Source organism: Mobula hypostoma, chromosome 18 (genome assembly GCF_963921235.1).
Source record: "Mobula hypostoma chromosome 18, sMobHyp1.1, whole genome shotgun sequence".
In the NCBI taxonomy this organism is placed as follows: domain Eukaryota; kingdom Metazoa; phylum Chordata; class Chondrichthyes; order Myliobatiformes; family Myliobatidae; genus Mobula; species Mobula hypostoma.
This window is the reverse complement of record NC_086114.1, coordinates 57,110,818-57,130,740: the sequence shown is the minus strand read 5'-3', so window position 1 is coordinate 57,130,740 and position 19,923 is coordinate 57,110,818. Positions and strand designations below refer to the sequence as shown.

General features: G+C 43.7%; 1 protein-coding gene across 1 annotated transcript; it reads right to left on the bottom strand.

Moving 5' to 3' along the window:
• LOC134358564 (hydroxylysine kinase-like) lies at positions 1-19,192 on the bottom strand. Its single transcript, XM_063070937.1, has 5 exons — positions 19,034-19,192; positions 15,773-16,094; positions 15,453-15,592; positions 12,387-12,567; positions 1-11,591 (listed from the first exon to the last, which is right to left on the bottom strand). The coding sequence occupies exons 2-5, from the start codon at positions 16,092-16,094 to the stop codon at positions 11,119-11,121; spliced, it is 1,116 nt and encodes a 371-aa protein (XP_062927007.1). The 5' UTR covers positions 19,034-19,192; the 3' UTR covers positions 1-11,118.
• Between the last annotated feature and the right edge of the window lie 731 nt (positions 19,193-19,923).

The window sequence follows — 19,923 nt, the reverse complement described above, 5'->3', positions numbered from 1 at the left end:
TCAGATAATAATCTGTTTTCCTGTTTTTGCCACCAAAGTGGATAACCTCACATTTATCCACATTAAATTGCATCTGCCATGAATTTGCCCACTCACCCAACCTATCCAAGTCACCCTGCATCCTCTTAGCATCCTCCTCACAGCTAACACTGCCGCCCAGCTTCGTGTCATCTGCAAACTTGGAGATGCTGCATTTAATTCCCTCATCCAAGTCACTAATATATATTGTAAACAACTGAGGTCCCAGCACTGAGCCTTGCGGTACCCCACTAGTCACTGCCTGCCATTCTGAAAAGGTCCCGTTTATTCCCACATTTTGCTTCCCGTCTGCCAACCAATTCTCTATCCACATCAATACCTTACCCCCCAATACCGTGTGCTTTAAGTTTGCACACTAATCTCCTGTGTGGGACCTTGTCAAAAGCCTTTTGAAAATCCAAATATACCACATCCACTGGTTCTCCCCTATCCACTCTACTAGTTACATCCTCAAAAAATTCTGTGAGATTAGTCAGACATGATTTTCCTTTCACAAATCCATGCTGACTTTGTCCGATGATTTCACCGCTTTCCAAATGTGCTATTATCACATCTTTGATAACTGACTCTAGCATTTTCCCCACCACCGATATTAGGCTAACTGGTCTATAATTCCCCGGTTTCTCTCCCTCCTTTTTTTAAAAAGCGAGGTTACATTAGCCACCCTCCAATCCAGGAACTAGTCCAGAATCTAAAGAGTTTTGAAAAATTATCACTAATGCATCCACTATTTCTTGGGCTACTTCCTTAAGCACTCTGGGATGCAGACCGTCTGGCCCTGGGGATTTATCTGCCTTTAATCCCTTCAATTTACCTAACACCACTTTCCTACTAACATGTATTTCCCTCAGTTCCTCCATCTCACTGGACCCTCTGTCCCCTACTATTTCCGGAAGATTATTTATGTCCTCCTTAGTGAAGGCAGAACCAAAGTAGTTATTCAATTGGTTTGCCATGTCCTTGTTCCCCATAATCAATGCACCTGTTTCTGTCTGTAGGGGACCTACATTTGTCTTAACCAATCTTTTTCTTTTCACATATCTATAAAAGCTTTTACAGTCAGTTTTTATGTTCCCTGCCAGTTCTCTCTCATAATCTTTTTTCCCTTCCCTAAATTAAGCCCTTTGTCCTCCTCTGCTGGACTCTGAATTTCTCCCAGTCCTCAGGTGAGCCGCTTTTTCTGGCTAATTTGTATGTTTCTTCTTTGGAATTGATACTATCCCTAATTTCCCTTGTCAGCCATGGGTGCACTACCTTCCCTGATTTATTCTTTTGCCAAACTGGGATGAACAATTGTTGTAGTTCATCCATGCGATCTTTAAATGCTTGCCATTGCGTATCCACCGTCAACTGTTTAAGTATCATTTGCCAGTCTATCTTAGCTAATTCACATTTCATACCTTCAAAGTTACCCTTCTTTAAGTTCAGAACCTTTGTTTCTGAATTAACTATGTCACTCTCCATCTTAGTGAAGAATTCCACCATATTATGGCCACTCTTACCCAAGGGGCCTCTCACGACAAGATTGCTAATTAACCCTTCCTCATTGCTCAATACCCAGTCTAGAATGGCCTGCTCTCTAGTTGGTTCCTCGACATGTTGGTTCAAAAAACCATCCCGTATACATTCCAAGAAATCCTTTTCCTCAGCACCCTTACCAATTTGGTTCACCCAATCTATATGTAGATTGAAGTCACCCATTATAACTGCTGTTCCTTTATTGCACGCATTTCTAATTTCCTGTTTAATGCCATCCCCAACCTCACTACTATTGTTAGGTGGCCTGTACACAACTCCCACCAGCGTTTTCTGCCCCTTAGTGTTATGCAGCTCTACCCATATCAATTCCACATCCTCCCGGCTAATGTCCTTCCTTTCTATTGCATTAATCTCCTCTCTAACCAGCAATGCTACCCCACCTCCTTTTCATTCATATCTATCCCTCCTGAATATTGAATATCCCTGAATGTTGAGCTCCCATCCTTGGTCACCCTGGAGCCATGTCTCCGTGATCCCAACTATATCATATTCATTAATAACAATCTGCACTTTTAATTCATCCACCTTGTTACGAATGCTCCTTGCATTGACACACAAATCCTTCAGGCTTGCTTTTACAACACTCTTGGCCCTTATACAATTATGTTGAAAAGTGGCCCTTTTTGATTTTTGCCCTGGATTTGCCGGCCTGCCACTTTTACTTTTCACCTTACTACTTTTTGCTTCTACCCTCACTTTACACCCCTCTGTCTCTCTGCACTTTTTCCCATCCCCCTGTTGTGAACTAACCTCCTCTTTCCTAGTCTCTTTAATTTGATTCCCACCCCCCAACCATTCTAATTTAAAGTCACCTCAGTAGCCCTCGCAAATCTCCCCGCCAGGATATTGGTCCCCCTAGGATTCAAGGAACAGGAGAGTCGGTGTTAGTTTAGATAAAAAAGAAAACTAGGTGGAAAACCGAAAGCTGCCAGTTGCAGTGAATGGAGAAATGTGCTGATTTTCCACAAAGCTCATTGTTAGGACAATTAAATAACTTGGACCTGGAATACACGATAAAACCTCAATATTTGTCAATGATGCCAAACTTGGAGATGCGGCAGTCTTTGAGGATGATGATAGTTGATTGCAATCGGACACAGGTAAGCTGACAGAGTGGCCAACAGTGGCAGATGGAGTTTAATACAGATACTTGTGTGTTAAAATGTGGTAGTGGGGATAGTGACAGACAATGGTGCTGTCCTAATGAGTATGCAGAACAAAGGGACCTAGGGGTTTGCATGCAGAGATGTATCAAGAGCATAGTTAGGAAAGGAATAGGATTGAGCTTACATGACAGAATTATAATACTGAGATATCATACAGCTCTGGTTGGGATGCTCCTAGATTATTCTGACAGATTGATCATTCATAATTCATGGAGAATGCTGCAGCAATATGAACGAGCTGGACCAAAAGGTGTTAGTGTTTGATAGTGCTTGGAGCAGGAGAAGGCAATGTGACTTGTCATAGCTGGTCTATTGTTTGCTCATCTTGATTGCCCACTATCCAGCAGTTTTGGGCACTGATGGAGGTGCTGCTGCCTCCACTCCAAGCATCCACATCTCAGGATGTCCCATCCTGGGACCCTATACCATCACTCTTCCTGGTTGCTCTCTTGGGACTGGATGAGCTGGTGTAAGCCAGATCACACCACTACCACTGTAACCCCTGGCATAGGCCCACTCTCCAGCGAGGCATGTCGACCTTGGCTGGGCTCTGCCTGCAGAAACCTCCGACAGCTGGCACTGCCTGCTGACCCCGAAGTGCCCACCACGTTTCATTTAGGCTGACTTTGCTCCTATCTCAGTAGAAGGCCCACAGGGAGGTTAGAGAACAGCTCCTCTACTCCCCATCTCAGCTGCCAGGGCAGCGTGGCAGACACTTTAATGTGTATCTGCCCCAGGTTCCAGGTTCCCATTTATTCCTTCATCACAGCCCATTGCAGGGCATGGCCCCCCATTCCCTTTGGCAGTTGTTCCAGCAAGTGAAGAGATCTGGCATGGCTGCAGACTTCTCCTCGTGTTCCTCAGGCTTCAGCTGGCCAACTGGGTTGTGCTCAGCAGTCGACGAGGCTTCAAGTTGTTCCCTTGGATCCATACGGTCTCTGCCTGGATATTAAGATATAACTTCTAGAGGCTGGAGGAAATGAAAGAGGCTAACCAATAAATGGGCAGCTCTTGTGTTTTGGTTGCTCCCTAAGTTCACCCTCCTCAGAAGTCACCATTGAGTAATATCAAGGGGATGTAACACTGACCTTACTCACGGGATTTCCCCTCACCACCAGTCAGCTGCTAATGAAGTGGGGCTCGCACCAACCCTGCTGCCTTTAGGTAAAAGGTACTCTTCCTAAAGTACTCGGTGAGGACAGACATAGGGCTTCTTGCTTCATCAGGGTATTGGCCTGAAATGTTGGGCAAGGATTAGACAGGCTGAGACAGAGCTGAGGAGATGGTCTGTAAGGGGAACTGGGTGACAAGGAACTTTTATTTATATATTTTCCGAAGGTCAGCACATCCCAACCACCCACCCCCCACAACTTTTCCACAGTAGTCACTCTCGTGTAAAAACATTTGACAGTGAATTTACACACAGTAAGATCCCATAGGGACCCATGTGACTTCCACAGCAGTGGCAAGCCCCTTACCCAGGAACACTGGCTACAGATGTTACCACCACCTCTGGGCCACTGCCAATAGTAAGTCTCATGAACAAAAACAGTGCAGTGGCTCAGCACAGCTCCAGGATCAAGGGTTCTATCCCAACCTCCGGCACACAGCTTGCACCTTCCTCCAGTGACCACGTCCATTTCCTCACACATTCCAAAGATGAATGGGTTGGTGGATTAAACTGACGGTGCGTAGATGAGAGGTAGGGTTTGGGCAGAGGTAATTCGGATGAAAATGTACTGGGAGGATTTGCCATCTTCATGAAATTACGTTCATGCCCAGAGTGCTTCTCGAAATGGGTCCTTCGTATTGATCTTGGCTGAACACCTTAAACAGTTGGTGAAAAGGAAGCCCACTGTGAATGGGTAAGTTGCTGCACTGAAAAGTTCTTGTGGGAAGTGAGAGCTGGTGCTGTGGGAGGTACCCCTCTGCAACTGGTGAACAGGAGGCATGAATAGGTCCCTGTTTGGCGGGCAAGATACGGCAGGCGGTGAACCACAGGGATGGCTGCTGGGTCCTCGATTTATCATTTATTGAAATGACTGGGATGAAGGCACAGACGGTATGGTTCCTAAATATCACGATGACAAAGAGGTGTTCAAAGGAACAAGGACTGACTGTGAATGAGTGACAATCCAGTCTAAATGTCCAATCATCCACCTTGAGAAGAAAAACTAAAGAATATCACTGAAATAGTAGGAGATTGCAGAGTTCTGGTATGAAGCACTCTGATGCCTTCAGCTCTTTTCTGTGGGCTTCAATAAGCATGCGGCAAATAAAAAGAAGGGAGTGGCTATCGTTGGAGTGGGCCAGTGTTAGAGTGGTCAGGCTTTGGCTCAACAGCTTGGGCGAGCACAGGCAGAAGTTCTAAGTAAGTAAGTTTCTTGTAAGTTTTTTTTTCTGTTAATACATAGCTAGTGTGCTGAGAACGGGTTTAGAGATAGTAGTCTGTTCTTTGTGTGGGAACTCTGGAAGACCCCTGATAACTACATCTACATGACATGCACCAAATGCAACTCCTTAGAGACTGTGTTAAGGAACTGGAGTTGCAGCTGGATGACTTTGACCAGGAATATGAGGAGGTGAAAGATAGGAGCTACAGGGAGGTAGTTAGCACTAAGTTGCAGGAGGCAATACCTAGGTTACTGTCAGGACAGGGAAAGGGAATAGGCAGCCAGTGCAGAGTACCCCTGCGGCAATTCCCGTCAATAATAAGTATACCGCTTTGGGTACTGTTCAGGAGATGACCTACTGAGGGAAGCCATGGGGAGCAGGTCTCTGGCATTGGGTCTGGATCTGTGGCTCAGAAGGGAAGTGAGGAGAAGAGGAAGGCAGTAGTGTTAGGGAATCCCATAGTTATATGAGCGGAAAGCAGATTCTGTGGACATGAAAGAGAAACCTAGATGGTATGTTGCCTCCCGGGTGCCAGGGTCAGGAATGTCTTGGATCGGGTTCATGGCATTCTAAAATGGGAGGACGAAGAGCTGGAAATATGGTACATATTGGTGCTAATGACATGGATAGGAGGACCTGAGGAGAGAATATAGGGGAGTTAGGTAGACAGCTGAACAGCAGGACATAACATGTAGTAATCTATGGATTGCTGCCTGTGCCACTTGCCAGTGAGGATAAGAATAGGATAATTTGGCAGATGAATGCGTGGCTGAGGAATTGATGCAGGGGACAGAGTTTCGGATTTCTGGATCATTGAGATCTCTTCTGGGGAAGGTATGACCTCTACAAAAAGCATGGGTTACACCTGAACCGGAGGGCCAGTTTGCGGGAGCTGTTGGGGCATTTTAAACTAATTTGCTAGGGGGATGAAGCTGGAGTGATAGGGCTGAGAATGGAGCAGTTGATGTATAGGCAGATGCAGTGAAATTGAGAGGAAGGACAGACAGATGATAGGGAAAAATTGCAGTCAATGGGAAGAGTTAAAGTGTAACAGGGAGCCAACATCAAAAAGGGTGATGAATACAGGACTGAAGGTATTATTCTTTTCAAATCTTTTTATTGTATATATATATATATATATATGTAGGAAAAATAACGAGTACATCGAAGTAACAACACTTACAATGCCTCAAAAAAACCCCATCATCTTAAAGATTGAAAACAAAATTTTGTGATAACAAAAAAAACCTACTGAGCAGAAAAGTGAGAAAAAAAAGATAACCCATTAGGTGTACCACCCCAGAGCCATGCGTCATAAAAAAAGCTTCTAAAAATAACATCAAACCGCCAGCAAGAAAAGAAAATATACTAAAAAAATTTACAATTAGATCGTGGAAAATTTATATCAATTAACTCAAATGATAATAAAGAGCAAATGAGCCCCATCTTTTCTCAAAATCAAATAAAGGTTCAAAGGTTCGACTTCTAATTTTCTCCAAACTAAGACATAGCATCACTTGAAAGAACCATTGTGACAAAGTGGGAGCTGATGTATCCTTCCACTTCAACAAAATGGCCCTCCTAGCTATCAATGTAACAAATGCAATAACATGCTGGTCAGACACAGAAATACCATGAATATTTTGAGGAACTATTCCAAAAAGCACAGTTAATTTATTAGGTTGTAAACTAATTTTAGATACTATTATGAGTATGAATCCTTTGATTAAGGGTTCTATTGGAAGAATTTATAATTTATTATTACAATGGGATAAGCATCCTTTATCTAAGATTAAACAGGATTGGGAAAAGGAACTTAATTTGACTTTTATGACGGAGGATTGGATGCGGATATTGAAGTTGGTTAACTCTTCTTCAATTTGTGCTAGCCGTTCACTGATTCAATTTAAAATTGTACATCGTTATCATTTGACAAAGGAGAGACTTTCTAAAATCTTTCCTAATGTTGATAGTCATTGTGATAGATGTAAAACTGAGATAGCTACACTGACACATATGTCTTGGTCTTGTTCTATATTGGAACAGTTCTGGAAGTCGGTTTTCTCAACAACTTCTAAAGCACTTAAAATTAATTTACAACCTAATCGACTAAAGGTGTTATATGTGAATACACACAGTATATGGAATAAGGTAGATGATCTTGTTGCGCAGTCAGAGATTGGCAGGTACGATGTTGTGAGCATCACTGAGTCAGAGCTGAAAGAAGATCATAGTTCAGAGCTTAACATCCAAGGATGCACATTGTATTGAAAGAACAGACGTGTTGGCAAAGGGGTGGGTTGATTCTGTTGATTAAAAAATTAAATCAAGTCCTTAGAAAGAGGTGACATAGGATTGGAAGCTGTAGAATCCTTGTAGGTGGAGTTAAGAAACTGCAAAGGGTGAAAAGACATTAATGAGAGTTATATCCAGGCCTCCGAACAGTGGTCAGGATGTGGGCTATAAATCACAATGGGAGATAGAAAAGGCGTTTAAAAGAGCAACGTGACAATAATCATGAGGTATTTCAATATACAGGTAGATTGGGAAAATCCAGTTGGTGCTGGAACCCAAGGGAATGCCTATGAGATGGCTTTTAGAGCAGCTTGTGGTTAAGTCCTCTAACGGAATGGTAATTCTGGATTGGGGATTATGTAATCACCTAGATCTGATTAGGGAGCTTAACGTAAAGAACCCTCAGGAGACAGAGGACCATCTAGTTCACAACTCTCTGGTTAAAGAAATTCCTCCACATCTAATTTCTAAAAGGATGCCCCTCTATTCTAAGGCTGTGTCCTCTGGTCTTAGATTTTCCCTTGAAACTTGATTCATTGAAATATTAAGGTGCAAATCTTTAAAAAATTCTGAATTAAAATGATACACCATGTTGAGTGTTAAAAACATAATGTCTCATTGTTTGGAAAATCGGATTTAAAGAAGGGAAGATGGCAGCGCAACGCAGCTTGCAGCAGCCTCTCCGGTGGTGATGTCTGTTATTTGTCAAGTAGGGTGCCGTGCACAATCCTGATTTGATGGAGACGGATGTGAGAGCACGGAGGAACATCTGGTGAAACTTCTGAAATGCCTGCTTCGCTGCTGCTGCTACTGTGTGGTCCAGAATCTCCGGAGCAGAAGGCCCCGAGTCCTTGGCTTTGCTTGTTGCTCAGCGGCCGGGGCGGGGTCGAAGCGCTCGGCAGAGGATGGTGCTCGGAGAGGCTGTGTCAGAGGGGCTGGTCGGAGGCTCGAAGTTTTCGGACGGAGTCAGAGTCCGCTGTGGTCGGGTGCTTCCAATGGTGCTGCATCGGCGAGTTGGCGGCACTTGGAGGTTCATGGCAGGGAGAGTTCCTCCCTTCTACCGTCTGTGTGAGATGATGAGTCTATCGGGACTTTGAGACTTCTTTTTACCATGCCCATGGTCTGCTCTTTATCAAATTACAGTATTGCTTTGCACTGTTGTAACTATATGTTATAATTATGTGGTTTTGTCAGTTTTAGTCTTGGCTTGTCCTGTGTTTTCTTGTGATATCATTCTGGAGGAACGTTGTATCATTTTTTAATGCACGTGTTTCTAAATGACAATAAACGAGGACTGAGTGTCCTCATAATCTAATCTAATTTAAATTCTATCGGTTCTAGTGATTTGATAAACTACATCCAATGGTATGAAAGATCTGATTGTGAAGAGAATAGATTCTCTGATTGTCATCTCCTCTTTGATTACAGAATCACTGAGTGGTTACTGCACGAGAACAGGGCATTCGGACCAGCATGTCTCCACCAGCTCTATGGAACAGCAATTCACCTACCACACACCCTCCATTGTTCCACATATCCCCACAAATTCTTCCCTTTCTCATTTTGCTGCCCTTCTCATTTTGCCTCCATTATAATCTTTCTCTAGTAATACAATCACTCCATTTTGGTGCCTCTTCTGATAGAACGTGGGCAGGGCAACTTTGAATAATTAGCATTTTCTTGGAATTCTTCCCTGCAGCAGCTACCATGTAGTAATCTCAAATGAAAGAAAAGACGATGTCGAATAACTGAATATTGTTGATCAAATGTATTAATTGTCATGTGTACAGATATTACAGCATAGAATGTATACACAACTCATGTTTTAGTAGATTTAAAATTCCAAATCTTTCAAGGTCTTCTGTGGTGCCAGCAGGGGTGCCATAGCACTCTCTGTCCATAATCGCACGTGTCCACCCCAGTGCCATTTCCACCACATCACTAGACAGTAGATATGCTCAATCTGCCCCATCACCATATCCACCAAATCCTCATATTATCTGCCCCAGTGTTATGTCTGCACTCTTACCATAGGAAAAGGGGAGGTGCAACGAGACCTGGGTGTCATTATACACCAGTCATTGAAAGTGGGCATGCAGGTACAGCAGGCGGTGAAAAAGGCGAATGGTATGCTGGCATTTATAGCGAGAGGATTCGAGTACAGGAGCAGGGAGGTACTACTGCAGTTGTACAAGGCCTGGGTGAGACCACACCTGGAGTATTGTGTGCAGTTTTGGTCCCCTAATCTGAGGAAAGACATCTTTGCCATAGAGGGAGTACAAAGAAGGTTCACCAGATTGATTCCTGGGATGGCAGGACTTTCATATGAAGAAAGACTGGATGAACTGGGCTTGTACTTGTTGGAATTTAGAAGACTGAGGGGGGATCTGATTGAAACGTATAAGATCCTAAAGGGATTGGACAGGCTAGATGCAGGAAGATTGTTCCCGATGTTGGGGAAGTCCAGAACGAGGGGTCACAGTTTGAGGGTAGAGGGGAAGCCTTTTAGGACCGAGATTAGGAAAAACTTCTTCACACAGAGAGTGGTGAATCTGTGGAATTCTCTGCCACAGGAAACTGTTGAGGCCAGTTCATTGGCTATGTTTAAGAGGGAGTTAGATATGGCCCTTGTGGCTACAGGGGTCAGGGGGTATGGAGGGAAGGCTGGGGCGGGGTTCCGAGTTGGATGATCAGCCATGATCATAATAAATGGCGGTGCAGGCTCGAAGGGCCAAATGGCCTACTCCTGCACCTATTTTCTATGTTTCTATATCCAGACCAGTGCCACATTCACAATCATCTCATCATTATATTGCTATAATTGAACGCTACAGAAAGAAAAATATTTTTTTTTACAAAGTTGGAGATACCACAGTGGAGATGTAAACCAAGTTAACAATTCATGTTGATGCCGGGAAAAGTTCAGATGAAGTTTGAATTTTCCAAGTGGGCTGGATGATAGGGGGCAGAGGTGACTGAGGAAATGGGGATGGAGCTTGGTGGAAGAGATTGGCAAGGGCTGCTGAGTCACAAGAGGTGCCAGGTGGAGCGGAAGCAGGAGATGAACGAAACCTGAAATTACCTGAAGAAGGAAAAACTGAGGGGAAATAGACTATCAAGGAGCTGATTCTCCCCGGCATATGGCACAGATTGAGCACCCTGTGCTGACAGTAAGCATTTCACACCAGATCCTCAGGTGACAATTCAGCTACTGACAGTGGAAGTAACTTGGCCCTAGACTACAAGAAATTAGTGTGCAGTGTGGAATTTTAACACACGCAAACCCACACCAAAACATCACCTATACCGTCATCAGCAATGGCATGTGGCTTGAAGATTAACCCATGAGCTTCTCTACACTATCTCCAGGACAACTGGACTGAGGATAGTGAGACTATTAACCGTCTCATGCCTCACTGGGTTGATACACCATTTCATGTCTGGGCAAGGTAGTTACTGGGCTTGGTGACTGTAGTGAGGTTCACATGTGGGCTGTGAGTTTAGGAGCAGTTAGTAAAGCATGAGAGAAGTGAGCATATTGGTTTAATGATGTATTTAAACATTATTAATGGATGATTCAGGTGGTGAATGTGTTTAATGATTGCGATTTAGTGATTTCTCCCTTAAATGCGTGGATATTTTATGAGAAGTTTGTGCCTGGGTCACCTCAGAACCACTGGGGAGGTCATGGACTGAGGTAGGAATCAGCCGTCTCAAACCAAACTTTCTGCCCTGCTTCTTCACCCAGTTCCCAGAGATGATGCAAAAGCATCCAACCAGTTCTTGATGTGGTCAAAATGTATTCCTCATTGTCCGGGTAAAACTGGACCAGGTATCTCCCTATAACCAGCGACTGAGCAAACCTGCCAAGAACCAGCAAATACAAGGCATCCCTCTCCTGGGGAGATAAAGGTATCTCACTTTCAAAGCCCGCGAGAATGTGGCCCCCCACATGCATGGGATCGTTGTTGTCCAGCATCATGTACATTATGCATATGGCCAGGTCACACACACAGTAACTACAATTCATGTTACCAAAGTCAAGAATGCCAAAGATGTCCAACTCCTGTTGCAGGTGACCTGGGTTGGAGTGATCGGCTGATGAATGACGAGGCTGCACGAGAACGTTGGTGTGACTGAAGTCTCCATGATTGATGCCTGTTCGAGACACAAAGGTTGTACAATTGTATAATCCGTCACTAAAGGCAACATACACTCCTGAGCGTGAGGGACGTTATGAATGCAGTACACACATTTGTGAGGCTGCACTTGGAGAATTGTGCACAGTCATAGTCATCGTGCTTATCTTTTAGACTGAGCGTGAGGGATTTATCAGGCCATGAGGTTACTGAATCTACTGGTGTACATCTCTGCTCCACAGTGGTTCTGAGATGCTCAGTTCTGAGCTCCAGTTCTGTTCTATATCACTGACATTTGAACAGATACATAGATAGGAACAGTTCAGAGGGATAGGGGCAAAACGTGTGCAAATGGTTCCAGGTTAGATGGCATTTTCCTGGCATGGATGAGTTGGACTGGAGGATTTGCTTCCCTGCTGTACAAGACCATAAGATCATAAGACAAAGGATCAGAATTAGAACATTTAGCCCGTCGAATCTGCTCCATTATTCCATCATAGGTGATTTATTTTCCCTCTCAATCCCATTCTCCTGCCTTTTCCCCGTAACCTTGATGTTCCTAATTAAAGTTACCCAATGAATTGGCTTCCACAGCTGCCTGCGGCAATGAATCGCACAGACTCACCACATCAGTCTGTGACTCTGGATGGGTTACATCGGATGGGTGTTTAGGCACCTATTTCATTCCATTGTTCACAGTGGTCAGAAGGTGAAGGAGGTGTACCTGGCACATTGAAACCACTCATTTTCACAACTGCTCAAATTATCTGAAGTCCCACCCTGCAAACCTCATGACCGCCAGACAGGCACTTACTTTCATTAAAGCTCTTGATATTTGGAAGCACCTTCTCTAGAATTTGCTGAATAATTTGCTCCACAACTTTGCGCTCACTGTCCTTCAGTGTGTATAGGTACTTGTTCAGCTGGTGAACGTTTGTAAGTTTCCAGTCGAAGGAATCTCTCTGTAGACTCTTCAGTTTGGGATGCTGGAATTCCTAATAATTAGATAAGTCCATCACAGTCACCCACCTCCAGCACATTAACTTTGTTTAAAGGTAACTTCAAGATAATTGCCACAAAATTCTGCTTTTCTACACAAATTTAGCACCAACAGCCCAGAGTGGAGAACTGACAGTATTCATTATAGTTGTGGGAGACAGATCACTCACATTAGTCAAAATGAACAAATCACTTGCACTTCAAGCAACCGTAACTGTGAGGTTAACTCATCCTGCACAGCTGGAAGCTCAAAACCACTGTCCCAGCTTTATCTTCTGTTGGCTAGTCCTCTCTCCCAAAGGTAGCTGTGTTCTCTAGAGTCACTCATTTAGGAATTTTATAGTGGACTATAAAATGTATCTGGTGGATTTCAAATGCGGATTGGGATTAATTTGACATTTTCTACCTTTTTTTCAAAGAAAAAGAAAAAGAATTGAAATACCAAAAACACTAAAAGTTCCGATCATTTGACAAAATGGTGATTTGCTCGGAGTCATTGCAGCTCTTATGAAAATATAAAGCAGCTTTCCCCTTTTTTCTCTGGCCACTTTTCCCACTGCCTCGGGAAATAAAACATCCACCACTGCAGGACAGGACAGAAGAGGCGGGAGGAGAAGATGGCAGCGCAACACAGCGCGCGCCGCTCTCCAGTGAAATGATATTGTATCTGTTAAATAGGGGCCGTGGACAATTCTGATTTAATGGAGATAGACGTGAGAAGCACAAAGGAACATCTGGATAAATTCTGAAATGCCTGGTTTTGCTGCCGTTGTTACTGTGCGATCGAGAATCTCCGGAGGGAAGGCCCCAAAATCTCCGGCTTTACCTGCTGCTGGCTACCGAGGCTGGGGTCGAAGTGTTCAGTAGAGATGGTGCTCGGTACTCGGTGTCGGAGGGCTGATCGGAGCTTGAAGTTTTCGGACAACTCAGAGTCGGACTGTGGTCGGGCATGGCAGGGAGAGTTTTCTTCCTTCTCCCGTCTGCGTGAGATGTGGGACTTTCGAGAGACTTTGAACTCTTTTACTGTGCCATGGCCTGTTCTTCATCAAGTTATGGTATTGTTGCACTGTTGTAACTATATGTTATAATTATGTAGTTTTTGTCAGTTTTTCAGTCTTCGTCTGTCCTGTGTTTTGTGACAGCACGCTGGAGGAATATTGTATCATTTCTTAACGCATGCATTACTAAATGACAATAAAAGACAACTGCCTAATCTAATCTAATCTAATCCTTCAGTCCATGATGTTGTTCTGACCTTTTAACCTACCAGGATGAATCTAACCCTTCGCTCCTACATATCCCGCTAATTTCATCCATGTGCCTATTAATTTCAGGGTTTCTTAACTGTCCTAATGTGTCTCCCTCTACCATCACCTCCAGTACAGAGTTTGATTCACCTACCACTCTCTGTTAAAAAAATGTACATCTGACATCACCCCCCCACCACGTTTCCCCCCAATTACCTTAAATTGATGCCCCTTCACATTAGCCATTTCCACCCTGCAGAAAGTCTCAGCCTGTCCACTCGATCTATCATCTTGTACACCTCAATCAAGCCACCTCACATCCTCCTTCACTCCAGGCAGAGAAGACTGAGCTTACTCAAACCAAAGAGCGGGTCCTCCCAGCCCAGACATTCTTTCTTCTCCTCTCTGCTATTGGTCAGAAGATATAAAATCTGGAAAGCACGTCCCACCAGACTCAAGGACAGTTTCTCAGCCACTCTCAGTCTCTTGAACAAACCTTTAACTCAGTAAGGATTGATCTCTCGGTCTACCTTGCTGTGGCCCTAGTACTTTATTTGTCTACCCGTGCTGTACTTCCTGAGACTGAAACGCTATATTTTACATTCTGCTTTCTTTTTATACCTCAGTGTACTGGCCTGGCTGGATGACACACCAAACAAAAGCTTTTCACTGTATCTTGATAAATGAGAAATATAAAGCAATAACTTTGTTTCTCTCTCCGCACATGCTGCCTGACCTGCTAAGTGTTTCTACAATTTCATTTTGCTGCTTAATATTTGGCATCATGTCTGTGATGCCCAATAACACAAAATAATATGATTATGATTATGAGGACACGCAGTCCCCTTTTATTGTCATTTAGTAATGCATGCATTAAGAAATGATAAGATGTTTTTCCAGAATGATATCACAAAAACACATGACAAACTGACTTAAAAACTAACAAAACCCACATAATTATAACATATAATTACACAGTGCAAATCAATACCATAATTTGATAAGAACAGACCATGGCACAGTAAAAGTCTCAAAGTCTCTCGAAAGTCCCATCATCTCACGCAGACGGTAAACCTCCAGCACCGCCAACTTGCCAGTGCAGCATCCGGGAAGCATCCAACCATATTCCGACTCCGAGTCCGTCCAAAAACTCCGAGCCTCTGACCCACCTTTTCGACACCGAGCACCGAGCACCATCTCTGCCGAGCACTTCGACCCCGGCCCCGGCAACAGGCGATAAGCAAAGCCAAGGATTTGGGGCCTTCGTCTCCAGAGATTCTCGATCGCGCAGTAGCAGCGGCAGCGAAGCGGGCATTTCAGAAGTTTCTCCAGATGTTCCTCTGCGCTTTCACGGCTGCCTCCATCAAATCCGGATTGTGCACGGCCCCTAGTTACACATAATCGATATTCATTTGGAACAGCCACGCGTGCTGCGTCGCGCCGCCATCTTCTCCTCCCTCCAGTAATATAGATGACATTTCAACAAATTGCTTTAAAATGTAATTGTTTCAAACTGGAGATTTAAAGTAAATCTGATTTGTTACCACAGGATGGCGCTTTGATTGTACCTGCACTGGTATTAAAGGCAAAACACAGCTTACTTAGATGTCTGGACACAGAATACATGGACTTACTTTGAGAACCTTATTAATCTGAGCGAGAGTTTGCCCAACCTTGTACAAGATCGGTGGGTCTGCAGGGATCTGCTGCAGCGGAATTCCCGGTAAATAGGTCAGCAAGCGGACCATATGGGTCTTATATTCTTGACCAGAATCTGCAAAATATAGAGCATGGTTTTTGGTTAGATTAGTCTGACAAACCTTTGTTTCCAATGAGTTTCAGTGAATTACGAAAACATGGACAATTAGATAAACGAGGCAAATTTTAATCTTTAGAAAGGGATGAATGATGAATCAACAGACTCAATGTACAAGGATGAATATCTGATACCCACTAATTGTCTCCAGCGACATAATCCTGCCATCAGTGGTTGGGATGGGTGTGGGAGTTGGAAAACCTTTCTGCTTCAAGAACATCATGACTCGTGTTTGTACTTCCACCAAATCTACATCCTGGCTGTCGGTTGCGTTCAGGACTTTGAGGACGTAGCTCCTTCTGTGATCCCCGCTTGCCTGGATGTGAAAGTTCTGGTCAACATAGCTGGGCATCGGTTGGACCTCTGAGACTTTCAGACCATACAACTGTCCTACCAGCTCCACCACCTGGAACTCGCTCAGTGAGGGCTTGACTAGAATGACTTTCTCTGAGTTGGACATCTGAAAGACAGGAAAATAATGAATTCCAACAACTGCAACGTTCTTGATCTTCTATATATTTGTATCATACTTCCTTACAACATAACAGAGACCATTCAGTCCATTGAGTCTATTATTGTTCACTGAACAAGCCCATCAATCTCATTGTCCTTCTGAGACATTTTCTTTCACACCCATTGACGTGCTCTAGTTCCCAACTTCCCACCTACTCTGGACGTAATTTATGGGTACAAGTCAGTTTTAATTACAGAGGGAAAGAACAGCAAATGTCACATCAGTAATAAAAGCAAGCAAACCTGTCTTGAAGTATTATTATTGTTCAAGTCCTTATCCTGAAAGCATAATACATACACTAAGAGGCCACTTTATTAGGTACATGTGTACATCCACTTGTTAATTCAAATTAATTCTTGTTAAATCAGCAAACCATATGCCACAACTTAATGCATAAAAGCATGCCGACATAATTAAGAGCTTTAATCGTTGTTCAGACAAAACATCCCAATTGGGGAAGAAATTTGATTTAAGTGACTTTGACCATGGAATGATTGCTGGTGCCAGACAGGGTGACCTGAGTATCTTAGAAACTGTTAAGCTCCTGGGATTTCTTTCTAGAGTTGACAGAGAATAGTGCAAAACAAACAAACAAACATCCAGCGACTGGCAACTCTGAGAGCGAAAATGTCTTGTTACTGAGAGCAGTCAGTGAATAGATAGACTGGTTTAAGCTGACAGGAAAGCCACCATTGCTCAGATAACCAGGAATTACAACAGACATGTGCAAAGGAGCGTCAGTGAATGCAGAACACATCAAACCTTGAAGTGGAGAGGCTACAGCAGCAGAAGACCACAAACATACACTCAGTGGCCACTTCGTTAGGTACAGGATGTATCCAATAAAGTGGCTACTGAGTCTGTAGCCATTAAACAAAAGAATCAATAGAAGAGGAATTCTTTTGGATAAAATCCTGGACTTGTGTTTCTGATCATGTTTGAGTTTATGCAGGGAGTATTTAACCAAAGGCTAAATTCTCTTGCAAGATTCTTTCAGCTGCCATCAGGGAGAATGTATCGAAGCCTGAAGTCCCATATCACGAGGATGAAGAAAAGCTGCTTCCCTTCAGCCATTCAGTTCTTGAACACTTTGTACAACAGATTGCTACAGGAAGCAAGGAAAGAAAGAGATGACTGTGCCTTTAGCAATGAACTTTGTGTGCTCACTGGCAATAGGAACAATAGCTGAAGATTGGAGGAGAGAAAATGTTATTCCTTTGTTTAAAAAAGGTAATAGGGATAATTCTCAGTGAGCAAATTATTGGTGAAGATTCTTAGAGGCCAGATTTACAGGTGTCTGGAGAAGCATATTCTGATTAGCAATAGTCAGCATGGCCTTGAGGGGTGCGTTTCCTTGATTTTCCCTTCCTGAAGTTCCCAATTAAATCCTTGGCCTTACTGATATTTTGTGCAAGGCTGTTGCAGGGACACCACTCAACCAACTGATCTATCTCCCTTCTATACAGCTCTTCACCATCTGAAATTCTGCCAACAATAACGGGGCCATCATCGGGGTCCTACGAGAAACTAACAAACAAATTGATGGAGGTAGAGTGGTGAGTACAGAGTTTAGCAAGTTAGTAGGCTCATTCAGGAAGTCAGGAGGCATGGGACCCAGGGAAACTTGGTTGCATGGATTCACAATTGGCTTGTCCATAGAAGGCAGAGACTGGCAGTAGATGGAGCATGTTCTGCCGGGAGGTTGGTGACTAGTGGTGTTCTGCAGGGATAGCTTCTGGGACCCCTGCTCTTTGTGATTTTTATTCATGACTTCGGTGAGGAATTGCAAGGGTGGGTTAGTAAGTTTGCAGATGACACGAAGGTTGGTGTGGTGGATTGTGTAAATGTTCCTGTAGGATAATGACAGGATGCAGAGCTGGGCTGAGAATTGGCAGATGCAGTTCAACCCAGAAGAGTGTGAAGTGATACACTTTGGAAGGTCAAATTTGAAGATAGAATGCAGGCTCAATGTGGGATTCTTAGCAGTGTGGAGGAATACAGTAGAGGGATTTGGGGTTGATGTCCATAGATGCCTCAAAGTTACTGTGCAAAATTAAAGGGAGTTTATGAAGGCATATGATGTGTTGGCCTTCATTACTCTGGGGATTGAGTTCACGAACTGTGAGGTAATGTTGTAGCTTTATAAAACACTGGGCAGACTACACTTGAAGTGTTGTGTTGGGTCTGGTCACCTTATTCTCAGAAGGATGTAGGAGATTTAGAAAGTGCAGAGGAAATTAACCAGGATGTTGCATAGATTGGGGATCTGGGGTGAGCTTGGGCTTTACTCTTTGAAGTGAAACAGGATGAGAGGCAACATGGTAGATTGGACAGCCAGTGCTTTTTTCCAGGGCAACAGTGGCTAATACAAGAGCTCACAAGTTTAAGACGATCAGGTGGAAGTATGAAGGGGGGATATCAGAGGTGTTTTTTTTAAAACACAGAGAAAGGCTAAGTGTATGAAACACATTGCTGGGGCGGTGATGGTACAGGCAGATACTTTGGGGACATTTAAGAGACTTGGGCACATGGATGAAAGAAAAATGGATGGCTATGTGGGAGAGAAGGATTACATTGATCTCGAAGTAGATTAAAATCTCAGCACAACATCGTAGGCTGAAGGACTTGCACTGTACAGTAATGTTTTATGCTCTAAAAAGGGAGCGCTTAATATTCAGTAGGTGTAACTCATGCATGCACAGGGGAGTTTTATTTTCAATTTCTGTGTATTTGATTGACTGCATTTAAATTCGCAGTCACAAATCCGAGTTGGAGTTCTAATCCAACAATTTAACCATTCTCACGCTCTCCCCCGCTTTGGAAACTTGATTGTAATAATTGAAGTTTAGCCCCTTAATCTTCTCCTTGACAAAAGTAAATGGTACCTTTAGTTAGGTCGATGCTTGTTCTCAGCCGCTTTTCTGCCCGTTCTCTCTCTCCGCTGAACCTGAGCTCGCCAGTCGCCTATCCCCGATCCCGCCACCCCTTGGCTCTGCTCCCGTTGAACATTTGTCCTCGAGGTAGACCTCAGCCCAAAATAGCAAAACTGAAGGCAAGGCTAGTTTAATCATTAAACAGCTATTGTAATTAATTTAAAGTTTTTTCGAACAATGAGTTCGCAGTCTTTCCTCTTCCAATGTATCCCAGAGCAGCCTGGAGTTCCGTAATCCCAAGGAACCCAACGTGGTGGAATTGTGGATTTTGTTTTGCTGGAGCTTGCAAATTCAACAGTTACGAACTCTTGGGTTGACAGAGACTGCCATACCCAGTCAGATATCGCCAACCAAGTCACCCAAGTTACTCCAGCACCTTCTTTTGCCCCATGAGGTATCGTCTTCTGCAAGTGGGTGGGGAAATACTGCATAGAAACAAGGTGAGCAGAATGGTAAATGGGAGCTTCTTTTACAAGTTGTGTAACCACACCCCAGGGAGAGATGTCAGTGGTATTCCAGCTTTATTAAGTCAATGCACTTATTTAATGGGCAACATTCCAAACCCTGATAACTGGTAACCATGGGGAATATCCACTCTGCCTCTAGTGACCTGCATTTTAATGTCAGCATTGGTTTCAATACCACGCACACACACACACACACAATTTTTTCCCCGTGAATGTGGAGCATGGTCTGTGTTGTTGTCAGAGACCCCACATTCGCTGGATGAATTCACTTTCATGTGGCTTGTTGTGAAAGTAGCATTCCATTAATTCCATGTTGTTCAGTCTCATCAGTTTATGGTTTATTCACGGAGCCACTTTAATGTCAGATGGCCCCGG

Excerpts from the sequence above, each read along its gene's own strand:
- LOC134358564 (XM_063070937.1), bottom strand. The coding sequence starts at position 16,094 with ATGTCCAACTCAGAGAAAGTCATTCTAGTCAAGCCCTCACTGAGCGAG. Across the intron at positions 12,568-15,452 it reads AGATTAATAAGGTTCTCAAA|GAATTCCAGCATCCCAAACT; the intron begins GTAAGTCCATGT and ends TCTAATTATTAG. Across the intron at positions 11,592-12,386 it reads TATCAAGAGCTTTAATGAAA|GCATCAATCATGGAGACTTC; the intron begins GTAAGTGCCTGT and ends TGTCTCGAACAG.